Below are 12,569 nucleotides of genomic sequence, written 5' to 3' on the forward strand. Positions count from 1 at the left end.
GTCAACCCAGATCCCAATGGATCTTGACAAATGCCACACCCTACACCTTAGAAGGAGGTCAGTGAGAGATCAACAGCTGGCACTTCCAGGTCGGGTTAACTCTGGCTCTCTTTCCAGGGGGACCCAGGCCCTGCCGGCCTCCCTGGGAAGGATGGCCCTCCAGGATTGCGTGGATTCCCTGGGGACCGAGGGCTCCCTGGCCCAGTGGTGAGTGATGGGCTAGGAGGGTATAGCAGTACGGTGTACAACCCTGGTGCATAACCCTGGGGCTCCCTCTGTGGGTGTGGTGGTATGGTGCACAGCCCTGGGGCTCCCTCTCAGTGCCCTCAACCCCTATTCTTACTACTTCACAGGGAGCACTTGGGCTAAAAGGCAGCGAAGGCCCCCCTGGCCCTCCAGGTCCTGCGGTAAGTCAAAGTCTTCTATCCCATCCTATCCTTCATACCTGTTGTTCCGCAGGCAAGGTAGGATGCCATCAGAGGGCGTGCCTAGCTGCTAAGGTCCTCATCAAGTGTGTCAGGAGGACAGGGTAGAGAGTAGGGAAGAGTATCCCTGAGCCAGCGGCTGGGTTGATAGCATCATAGGAGTACCTTGTATGAGGAGCATCAGGGGAGTGACAGCTTGGAGATCTACAAGTGACCTGTGTGGGCATGGAGGTGAGGAGGGGGACTCACACTTGGTGTGGACCTCTCTTGGGTCAGCACAGAGAGTAGGTACTCTTCTTATGAACCTCAAGGACTTGTCCTAGGGCGGAGCACCCGGAACAGGTAGGGAAGGGGTCTAACTCTAGCCTGTAGTGAGGAGCTATCACATGTTTCATAAACTCGCTAATCCCCCATCAATCCCAGTACCCCAACTGTGAGAGGCTTTAGGACCCTGCATTCCCAGGCCGTTAGCTGTGGCTCCATGCCTGAGGCTGCTCCTCCCCGACACGGGTAAGGGCTGTATGCTTTGCTTCCTCTGCCATTCAAGCCAGCCTGATGGATGTGCTCAGGTATAAAGTCCAGATGAGTTTGGGAGTAACCTCCCTTAGCTGTGTTCCAGGCTGGGGACGTCAGGTGGAATGAGAAACAAGTTTCCCCTTTTGATAGGGTATATGGAGGGCTTGCAGGCTGTGTTGACCTTTCGATGTGACCTTAAGCTTAGCCTGGCTCCCTGTTGTCATCAATACCTGTCTTCTCCCAGATCAAGACCTCCTCTTCTAAGTCTGTGAGCACTTTGTGGGCAGGCAAATTCTACAGGGATGGGTAGGTGCCAGGTCTCCGGAAAAGACCACCAAAGACAGACAAAATAGTACTTGTTCCCGGGCATGCGTAAGAGGGAATTATGGGAGGCTGATGACAGCCTCAAATACTAGACTGAACCATCCATGCTTGCAGAAAGTCATCTAGGGACCCCTGAGGGCTCTGAAGTGAGCAGAAGCATAGTGTGACCCGTTGGTGCTTCAGTGAGTCTTACCATACAGCTCAGGAGCCTCTAAAGTGAGTCATTCTCTTACTGTGCTATAGGGTTCCCCAGGAGAGAGAGGACCAGCTGGTGCTGCAGGGCCCATCGGAATTCCAGGAAGACCTGGGCCTCAGGGACCTCCAGGGCCAGCTGGAGAGAAAGGGGTTCCGGTAAGTACCACCTAGGATCGGGGTCCTTTCCCAGGTTTGGTCCTGTCCCTCCTACTGTGTTATCTCCATGGACACTCTCCTGCCGTGGGAGGAAACAGAGGCTATGGAGTCTGATTATCGTATAGAGATAGACCTCCGAGGAGTCCCAGCCAGCTCAACCTGGCCTGCCCTGAACGCTGATACCATAGTGGCCTGTCCCCTACACACCTGTGCTCTGTAGCCACTGTGCCTCCTGGGTAGCTGGACCGTCTGCTGAGTAAATATCACCTCCCCAAAAACTTCATGACTGGGTCTTTTAGGAGAAAGACAAGTGTTGGGAATGGGTGGCCCCTTTGTTGATGAGACCACAGGAGGGAGACACTGTCTGGCAGAGGATGGCAGGTAGGTCCCCAGAAGTTGGGACAGCTCCTCTGTGAGGCCTGAGTTCACTGGGCGCTGAATGACCTCTAAAGCCAGGACACTGGGCAGGCCTGGGTTTCCACATAGCCCTTCTCTGATCACCCAGCATGGCTCCCTATCCAGGCTGGTGCCGAAACCCCCACTTCGTGTCTACAGTTCATAAGCAGTTTCATGCCCTCCCATCACCCCAGATTTCCCACATCCGTGCGGGTAGATCTCACAGATTTCAGCCCAGCTTCCCTATCTCAGTGCTGGAAGGAGCATCAGTGTAGGGTAGGCACAGATCACCGAGCTGGACACATATGCCCGCTGACTGAAACAGTGAAGCTCTGTGTTCCATGTGTCCTGCTCTCCTGGGCTCACAAGGAGGAAAGAACATTCAGCTCACATTGGCGCATCAGTACCACAGAGAATTTTTCAACGCTATTTTTGCCAATTGATAACACGGTGCCATTTATAGTCAGGAACCCAGGACACAGGTCCAGCTGGATTCTGAGTCCAGCACAGAAGCCCTTGGAGGTTCAGGACATGCGGCACTTGCAGACTCAACTGGAGGAAGCTCACTGGTTCCAGAGACTCAATATTTAAGCAGAAACCTTGCCAGAACTGCCCTAAGCAGGGAAAAGCTCACCGTCTCCCAGAATAGCTCCAGCAAGAGGAAAATATGGAGAGAGGGTCGGTGGCTCTGCAGACTCCAAACCTGACGGGGAATGCAGAGAGAGATGCTGCCAAAACCCTGAACCTGCCAGAGCTCTTTCTAGCTTAGGGAGGACAGGCTGACTTCAAGGGGTGGGGAGTGGGGTGTAGGAAGGGCAGGACGGGCTAGCCAGCATCCATGTCCCTCTCCTGTTGCACACAATTTCTTTCTCTGTGTCACTGGAAGAAATAAACTCCTAGCTGAGGTGAGAAAATGCTTGTTGCTCTCGGGTGATGGGATTTTGTCAAAACTGAGTGTAGCAAGAACTAGAGAGATCTCTGGAGATTATGAAGGGAGAAAAACAAGTCAGAGTTAGGAGGGCAGAAAAGATGAGGATTTGTATGCGTATATGTCAGCATATACACATATTTGTATGTGTGCATGCTCGAGTGTGTGTACATGCATGGCATGCTGTGTGAATGCCATGAATGTATGTGCATATGCATGTCTGCATGCATTTATGTATGTGGGGGAGGGAATACACATGTACAAGCTTGTGCATATCCTGTGTGTGAGCATGCCTGTGGACATATGTGTCTTATTGTTTGTGCTTTTGTATGTGTGTGCACAGTCATGTGTCTATGTGTATACATGTTTGTGTTTGTGCTGTGTAGGCACACGTGTGTACACGTCTGTGTGCGCATACATGTCATGTGTATGTGTGTATATGCATGTCTGTGTGTGCATACATGTCATGTGCATGTGTGTCTGCATGCCTGTACAGGCAGGGTGTTCAAAAAGTATTGAGAGAGTAACAGAGATTGCATAAGCTGCTGCTCAGGCCATCCCGTAACACAGCATGGTCCCTGCTCACTAACTCTGAGGAGCCCAAGCAGACTCAGGAACGTTCACAAGCTCTGCTAATAAGCTTCCTGTCACTTTGACAAATATGTGAGAGAAACCACTTAACTCAAAGAATTCGTTTGGGCTCGTGGTTCCAGAGGTTTTGGTTCATGGTTGGCTCCATTGCTGTGGGTCTATAGTGAGACAGAACATATGGCAGAAGGAGTTGCTGCATCAGAGCTGCTCACCTTATGGCATCCAGGAAGGTGGTAGGGGAAGGGGAGGTGAATCTTTTTCTCCAGAGCAGCTGCAGTGACCTACTTTTCCGAATGAGGTCCAGCCTCCTCAGATTTCCACAGCACCCCCAGATAGAACCAAGGCTTCACCATTGCATGTTCAAACCATAGCACTAACTGTGTCTCAGTTTCCTCTAAGGAGTCCTCCAAACAGCTCCCTGTTCCCCTTGGAACCACTCAGGCTGGACTCTGTGGGACTGGATTTAATGAGATTTTACTCTACGTGGTATTCTGAGCGTGACTCTGGTGCAGCAAGAGCCAGCCATTCACAGTTCAGAACTGGGCAAAATCACCTCCATTCCCCTGGATGGCATGTTAGGACCATTTCCTCACACCCCAGCTTCCTGGGGGAGGAGCGGTGGTGTCATGATGTTCCCAATACCAAGCTGTATTGAGTCTGAACTGCCTGTCTTCTCTAGGGCGAGAAAGGTCCGCAAGGCCCAGCTGGCCGCGATGGCCTCCAAGGTCCCGTGGGGCTCCCTGGTCCAGCTGGCCCCGTGGGTCCTCCTGGAGAAGATGGAGATAAGGTACGGAGAAGTAGGAGTGTGTGTGGCCTGTCAGGCAGCGAGTGTAAGGGCAGTGTTTTAAACAGCATCATATATGATACAGAGGTTTCAGCCGGCAGAGCAGTGCCGTGCACCTTCAGACCAGGCACGAGGCGATGATTTTAAAGTAGCACACGAACAAATGGCAATAAATAAGACCTGTAGCGTGTGTCGGGAGCCTGGAAAGCACATGGCTCCTTGGCAGCTTTTCTGTTGCCTGAGATGTGTGCAGGTCATCACCAGAGCTGAAGCCCTTTCAGACGGGGACTGTGTGGGGCTGGATTTAATGAGGTTTTAGGCTGTGTATATTTTTAAGTGTCTTCTCTTGAATGATCGAGGCTCTGTTTTTATTGCTCTTTCTGATGCCATTATCGAGGAACCCGGGTTTTATACTTCATTAAGGAAAGAGTGTGTGGCTTAGCTCTTCAGCCTTGCTCTCCATTTGTCAGAGCTCTCTGGTGACATTGCTGAATTTCTCACCTCTACATGGAAGACATCTCAGTCTTATGTCTCCATGGGGGGGAGAGGCAGTCCAACGGAAGCACCAGAGAGGATCGTAGGCTACCACATCACCATGTGTACTAATAATACCTTTGCAATAATCTGAGGATCATAAAGGAAATCGAGGAGCTGGCGAGCTGGTTCATCAGTAAAGTGCTTGCCTTGCTAGCGTTAGAACTGAGTTTGACTCCCCAAACCCGTGTTTAGAAAACCCAGGTGTGGTAGTGTGTCTGTAATCTCGGAACCTGGGGGGCGAGACAGGAAGAACCCTGGGGCTCTCTGGCTGGCCATCCTAGCTGATGGAGGCAAGTTCAAGGCTAGTGAGAAACCTGTCTCAGAAAGGAGCAGATAAGACGTAGGGGACGGCAAAGATGGCTCAGTGATTAGAGCATGGCTGCTCTTATAGAGGACTGAGGTTCAGTTCCCAGCATCCACATGGCCACTCACAACTGCCTGCAACTCCAGTTCAAAGGGATTCAACACCCTCTTCTGGCCTTCTCAGAGTGTCTACATTCAGTGCACAGACATACGTTCAGGCTGTGTGCACAGACACACACACACACACACACACACGAATATGTACCTGCACACACACACATACACACACACACACACACACACGAATATGTACCTGCACACACACACATACACACACACACACATACACACACACACACACACACACACACACACACACGCACGAACACCTAGGTATACACAGACATCAAAATCAGAAAGGAAAACACGTTCACATAAGGAGCTACTTTCTGTTGGAAAATCTTGGGACCATCTGGAGAGCAACTGTCATTAGTCTCCAAGAAAGATTGCTCATGGAACCGAGAAGGGCACATCCAGCTACTGGACTAACAACATCCTTCCTGTCCATCCCCAGGGAGAGATCGGAGAGCCGGGGCAGAAGGGAAGCAAGGGGGACAAAGGCGAGCAGGTAAGCCTGTGAGCGTGCTGGGGTGGCTGCTGAAAGCAGAATGACCCTGTGTTCATGCTCCGTGATCCCAACACTGCAAACTCCTGGGTCACACCAGTTGCATTGCATTCCTGAGACTATCCCGTGTACATGTATGTTCAGGCGTGTGAGAGACCCTCTTGGTGCAAAGCATGACCAGCCATGTGTCTGCCTGGGGGCTCATCTCTGAGGACCTCAGAGCTCTGCAGAGGCAAAGCATCCATTGTCCCTTGGTCTTTCATACATTGGGAGGTGCTGGGTTGTGGGTGCCATAGCCCCCCCCCATCATCCACACCAGCCCCCTCCAGTGCCATGAGCTCCTTCCAAACTGGAGACTCCCCTAAGCCTGAGACTAGTGCCAGTGCCATTACTTCTGAGGTGACATCACCAGGTGTCAGTACAGGCCTCTGGCTGTCTGTTCCAGCTGGCTTTTCTCTCTCCCCATTCCTGAGCCTACCGTGATAGGTGCTTGAGGACAGCATGCAAGCAAGGGTCATGGTGGCGTCCCCCCTAGCTCAGCACTTAGGAGCTTTGAGACCTCTGATCCTTGTTGTCTGTGGGGGTCTCTTCTGCCACAACAGGGCATTTGGGGCTCGCTGGGAGGACACGGAGTGACCTGCTCGGCTTTTGTTACCCATAGCAACATGACCGTAGTTGAATTGCGAGCCTTGCCCACTTAGAACCTACAACCTGGCTTGTGCCATAATGCTAATAGTTAGTGTCGCTCTGATGACTGGCACATTTGGGAACTAACTCTCATTCATAAGTCACATACTGCACATCCAGCCGCTTCTGGAGACAGAATTGACCTTGCATTGGACTCTTCTGCAATTCCAAAATAATTATGTCTCTGTTTGACCCCATACAGGGTCCTCCTGGACCTACGGGTCCTCAAGGCCCCATCGGGCAGCCAGGTCCCTCGGTGAGTATCTGTGTTGAATGACATAGCAAGGCCCCACCTCTCGAGCTGTTGTCTGTCCTTACTCATGCTCACTTCCTTCCTCCAGGGAGCAGACGGTGAGCCTGGCCCTCGCGGGCAGCAAGGCCTGTTTGGACAGAAAGGAGACGAAGGTTCAAGAGGTTTCCCAGGACCACCGGGGCCAGTGGGATTACAGGTAACCATGGAGCTTCCCAGGATCCCCCACACCCCTACAAGCAGAGGTGTCAGTATCTTGCTGGGCCCACTCTTCCTTTCATTGTAAGAATGAGGAAACTGAGCCTCAGTAGTAGGGATTGTGATTGGAAGTGCTGCCTGTTTCCTAGGAATGTGCACGCGCACGTGCATGCACGCGCGCACGCACACGCACTCACACATGTTCACATCTGAGCAAACCACCTAGAAGTGACAGCCATCCACACAGCCCACCACGTTCATTGCCCTCTAGGTTGCCTGTTTCTACCCTGGTGACTCTATTGGATGTCCATAAAACCCAAACTCACTGTGCGTTGTAAAGCATACACCAGCCTTTCGTTTTATGTTATGGGCCACGTTGAAGGCCGTTAAATATTCTTTGAGCACAAGACTTTATTTTGGAAAATACAAATTTTAGTTAGTGGTGGTATTTGGCATATGGTGGGGACTTGATTTATCCGGAAGCTTCCCTGCTGCCGGCTCATTAGGTTTATTGTTTTATGGGAAGCTGCTGTAAGTGCTGGTGCCCATAAATCCTCCCATTCTCCACTGATTATGTCCTCGGCTGTTTGAGCCCTGGAAGCAGGAGCACTCCTCCCGCGGAAGCACATTTCAGGGCCTTCAGGGAGCATCACGGGAGGGGCAATCACAGCAGTGCCGACCATGGCCGTGGCACTCGTGAGAGCCATGAGCGTCTCTCACAGAGTAGCACCTCACCAGTTTCCTGTCCACAGGGTTTGCCAGGACCTCCAGGAGAGAAGGGTGAGACAGGAGATGTGGGCCAGATGGTAAGTGGCTGGGCCATCGAGGCCCAGTAGGGCTCCCCGGGTTTACATTTTGGGGAAGGGTGTTTACATCTTGTCTTGCCCAATGGCCTTTCTTTCTCCCAGGGCCCTCCTGGTCCCCCGGGTCCCCGAGGACCCTCTGGAGCTCCAGGTGCTGATGGGCCGCAAGGTCCTCCTGGTGGAATCGGCAACCCTGGTGCAGTAGGAGAAAAGGTGATGTCCGTCTGCTTATCACAGTGTCTGCCCTATAGCTCCCTGAGAAGTAGTGTGTTTGTGTGTACATGCAGTCCCATGTGCCTGTGTGTGGATGCACTCGTGTGCCTGTGTGTGTGAGCACACATGCATATACACATGTATGTTTGCACAGAGACACTCCCTTCACACCCATCTTGAAACCTAAAAGTGGATTCATGACCTTAAGTCCAGAGCTCTGACAGTGGTCATTTGTAACAGCCATTTGCAAAATCCAAAGCAATAGCATGCTCGCTCCCCCACACCCCGCCCGCTCCCTTCCCTCCTACTCAGATCTCCTTCCACACTGAGCTTGCTGTGACTGCCTCTTCCCAGTTCTGCTTTCTCACAGCCAAGGCCTTGTCATTCCTGATGGTTGGTGTTAGGGCCTGGCCCTTGAGGCTGACTGAGCGCCCTTAGCCCAAGCGTGTGAGCACGGATATGTGTGGATGTGTGTATGCTTGCTTGTGACTACACATGTGTGTGGGAACTGTGATGGTTTCAGTGTGAGACTGAGCTCCACAGAATACTGGGAGCATGGCTTTAGGAGGCCATCTTGGGCCTTGAGAGGGCTGGAAGTCTACGGCCTGCCCTTCCTGGGGATTCTGATTCTGATGCAAGGCCTTACGCTTGGGGCAGGTTGGTTTGTTCTTGTTCTTTATGATAAGAAAGGGAGAGAGAAGTGGGTGTGGGTTAGAGGCACTGCTGTATCCTCCCCATTGCCTCACCCCTGCATGGCCTTTGTTTGCCACCATTTTACAGGCCCTTCCTTCCTGTCTCAGCACTGCAGGAGAATACACTGGGTCTCTTGCTTCTACTAGGCTTTCCCCCTGTGTTAGCTTCTTTCCCCTGAGAAAATCACTTAAAGGCTGATGGGCTGTCTGGCTCATCATGGTGGGAAGGCACGGTGGCCCGTGTGTGAGGAGGCTGCTCACACATGTGTGTCAGGACTCAGAGCACTTGCTTGGACAGCCTTGAGTTGGTGTCCCTTGTGATCTGCACAGTACCCTGACACCCCCGTCCCCATACACCTCCCTCATGCCTCTCCCATTTCTTCTTCCGCATTGGCTTCCCACTGCACTCCTATGAGCTATCTGAAGGCAATAACCCTGACCCCACAGAGTCCCGGACTCTGGTACCCAAGGATAGGCAGGCAGAATGGGGCAGTTGGGCCAGATGGCCTGTCCCTTATCACCATTGGTGAGGGAACCTTCCAACACTGTCTTGTCTTCTCAGGGGGAGCCTGGTGAAGCTGGAGAGCCTGGTCTTCCAGGAGAAGGAGGTCCCCCGGTGAGTGTGGCCCTGGAGGAGCCGAGGGATGTGCCTAGTGGGAACATTGACTAGAAGCTTCATCCTTGCCTCAGTTTCCCCTCCCATGAAATGGGAGTCATGACCCTGCTTTGTCAAACAACAGAACTATGATGGGAAGGTGTGGCATCTTGTCGGGGTTGAGCTTGTGTACATCCATGTCTACAGACATGGAGCTGAGCACACATGTGTGTACATGTGTAGACCGCAACAATGACCTCACAATCATGGCTACCAGTAACTGCCATCTGTGGTTCATAGGCCCTTTCACGGGTTGCTGTGGTATGAGCATAGCAATTCTGTTAACTCAACTAGCCTAGGCCTCTGAAGGTTGGGTATAGTCACTGAGAGGACATCCCCAGAGTAGCTTTGGACCTAGGAAGCATCTTGGGGGACTGAGGTGTCTCAGTTTCTGGCAGTTTTCTGTGTCTGAACTATGGGACTCCCTCACTGCCTTTCATCAGATCAGGATTCAGCCCTTACCTAGAGCTGAGGTTTTAGAAGGCCAGGGCTCTTTGCCTGCCTGGTGGTACACATGGGGTTGCTATGGAGAATTAGAGGCAAGAACAGTATCATCTTCACCCTGGAGCATAGAGATGCTGGGAAGGGGCTGCCGGCAAGATGCAGCAATGAGTCCATTGATGGCCCGTTCCAGGCTGGCGCCTTTCAGGCTCTGGCGAGCACATAGTGGGTTCTGACAACTGAGCTGTCTTCCTCTCCAGGGACCTAAAGGAGAAAGAGGGGAGAAGGGAGAAGCTGGCCCCTCTGGTGCTGCCGGACCCCCTGGACCCAAAGGGCCTCCTGGAGATGATGGTCCCAAAGGCAGCCCTGTAAGTAACACTAGATGCTGTGGTGTCTGGGCAGCATCTGTTCTGAGTCTCTGTAGTGCCTGCATTGGGTGCTCCCTGACCTAGGAACAGCTGTGCGAATGCTGTGTGTCTGAAGGGTAATTCTGTCTACCCTAGAGGTTTCCACAGCAGCTACTGATGAAGCTGCAAGAGGGGAGCAGGGAGGCCTGGGACAGAAGCAGCAGCCAGCAGGGCTCCTGATGAAAGGCCTTCCGGCTCAGGATGCTGCTTTTCCCTGATGGCCCCAATTTTGCATCAGAAGTTGAAGGGGCCACCAAAGTGTGGGTAGGGCACCTGCCCTCACGATGCTCAAAAGAGCAGAAGGTTGCTTCTCTGCACCTGCCTCCTGGGGGAGGTTGCGCTTAAGTGGACTCTTCAGGATAGGGGCCTCCCCATCAAAAGCGCTGGAGGGGTCGGAACTGTCCCTTGTCCTGCGACTTGGGTGGTAGTGGGCCACGCAGGGTGTGTCAGGCTGCTGATAGTTTCATTCTCTTTTCTCAGGGCCCTGTGGGCTTTCCCGGAGACCCTGGTCCCCCTGGAGAGCCAGGCCCTGCAGTAAGTGTTCATCCCATTCCTGCTACCTCTTACCATCCCCAACTTGCCCGTTCTCTGTTTCTACCCTTCTACCGGGTTCTCGAGGCCATAGCACCCCTCCAGGTTATCCATGTTCCAATGCCCAACTTTTGGGCACAGTAGGGGCATTTGGGTTTGGGAAAGGATCTGAGGATATGCTAGGGCTGGAGGGTGAATGTGAGTTATCCAGTGGAAGCAATGTTCTTGTTCTCACAGGGTCAAGATGGTCCACCTGGAGACAAAGGGGATGATGGTGAACCTGGACAGACGGTGAGTTGTGGTCTGATGGCTTCATGGTAGGAGCATCCCTGCATTCTTGGGTCTTTATGAGAAGTCAAGTCCCTCTTGACTGTGGCCAGAGCTTAGGAGCCCCAGGAACCTCATGAAGGCTGGGACCCTTCCTCCAAAGGAAGGATGAATATGTAGTCCCACCAGGGGACCTGTCCAAAGTTCTAAGGTCTCTGTGAAGTGTCCTGGTCTCACCCTGAATGTCAGTCAAAGCTTCCCAACAGGTGCACACCTCCTTTGGGGCCCAATATCCCTGTGACTGAAGCCACTTGATCTTGAGCAGCTGTTTTAATGCAAGGTGGTCTCTTGGCTGGAATGTGCTGGACTCAGAGGTCTCTCCAGCCTACCCCCAAGGTGTGGCCAGCTCCTAGAAATGACTGACTCTCTAGGTCTTTTTGCTGCTGGTGGGATAATGTTACAAGCTGGGTGAATTAAAGCAAGATAAATGTGTTTGACTCAGGGTGCTAGAGGCTGGGAAGTCAAGATAGAGGGACCTGATCAGGTAGGGTGTCTTGCTGTGGCTTAGCAAGGCAAGAACAGATATGGTGGCTCATGCTCTGATTCCAGCACTCAGGAAACTGAGGCAAGATGATTGCTACAAGTTTGAGGCTATTTGGTCTAAATAATAAGTTCAATGTCAGCCTCGGTTTCGGAGTAAGATCCAGTCTCAAATAATAATAACATAGTGGATGCCAACCTAAAGTGATGGGGAAGATGAGGTGGTCTTAATAACCCTTTTAGGATGAGCTCATTTCTGTGACCGTGGTGTAGACTGTGCATGCGCATATGACCTGATTACCAGGCTCCTCCTCTCAACACCAGACAAGGGCAATCTGATATGAGCCTGGGTTTCAGAGACCACTCAGACCAGATCACTGACCCAAGGAAGGGCAGCAATGGAAGTGAAAGGCTGGGGGCACAGACTGTGAGCCAGATGTGTCGTGACATGCCCCTGTTCCCGTACCCCCTGCCTTGGGCTCCGGCTTGGTTCTTCGGCAAATGAGGTGATGGCATGGTAGAAACCAGACTTCCAGACACAACAAGCACGCCCCCCAGGGGGTCTATTTGTTCTAGATACAACAGCTGTGGGCTAGGAGTTGGAGTCCCTGAGTGCTACCAGCAGGGAATGGGACTTGCTATACTCACACCAGTGAGGGGCCATGCAGGGCTAGCCACAGAAAGGACTGAATTGCCAAGTGTTTTTTTTCGGCTGTGGGCAGCACAGCCCTGTGTCCTGACGTGACAAACTTCTGATGCTCCGTGTCCTTTCTCCCAACCAGGGATCCCCAGGTCCTACTGGTGAACCCGGTCCATCCGGACCTCCAGGAAAGAGGGTAAGTCCTTCTTCCCTCTGCTCCCCTCTCACTGGCTGCTTCCTGCACAAAGGCCTCTACCCCTTGTGGAGCCTCTGGTGCCCCACATGGCCCCAAAGAGGGCACATGGATATCTGAAATGTGGGACACGCTCATCGGGTCACAGATCAGTGGGGTGACATAACTGGGTGGAGCAACCTCAGAGGAGGCAAAGTCTAGACCAGGGGTGTTTAGGATGGCCAGTAAGTGACGTGTCTGTTCTGCCGTCAGGGAAGAGAAAATTCTCAAGA

At 52.5% G+C, this 12,569-nt stretch overlaps 1 protein-coding gene across 2 annotated transcripts in view; it reads left to right on the top strand.

Moving 5' to 3' along the window:
- Col5a1 (collagen type V alpha 1 chain) overlaps positions 1–12,569 on the top strand; it is a 152,245-nt gene that overhangs the window by 117,235 nt on the left and 22,441 nt on the right. For both annotated transcript variants that reach the window (XM_038335777.2, XM_038335778.2), the window contains exons 40-53: positions 118–207; positions 354–407; positions 1,509–1,616; positions 4,211–4,318; positions 5,730–5,783; positions 6,670–6,723; positions 6,809–6,916; positions 7,668–7,721; positions 7,824–7,931; positions 9,186–9,239; positions 9,980–10,087; positions 10,607–10,660; positions 10,895–10,948; positions 12,247–12,300. In XM_038335777.2, coding sequence (XP_038191705.1) covers positions 118–207; positions 354–407; positions 1,509–1,616; positions 4,211–4,318; positions 5,730–5,783; positions 6,670–6,723; positions 6,809–6,916; positions 7,668–7,721; positions 7,824–7,931; positions 9,186–9,239; positions 9,980–10,087; positions 10,607–10,660; positions 10,895–10,948; positions 12,247–12,300 — 1,062 coding nt within the window. The remainder of the gene's footprint in view (positions 1–117; positions 208–353; positions 408–1,508; positions 1,617–4,210; positions 4,319–5,729; positions 5,784–6,669; positions 6,724–6,808; positions 6,917–7,667; positions 7,722–7,823; positions 7,932–9,185; positions 9,240–9,979; positions 10,088–10,606; positions 10,661–10,894; positions 10,949–12,246; positions 12,301–12,569) is intronic.

Source organism: Arvicola amphibius, chromosome 7 (assembly GCF_903992535.2).
Source record: "Arvicola amphibius chromosome 7, mArvAmp1.2, whole genome shotgun sequence".
In the NCBI taxonomy this organism is placed as follows: Eukaryota; Metazoa; Chordata; class Mammalia; order Rodentia; family Cricetidae; genus Arvicola; species Arvicola amphibius.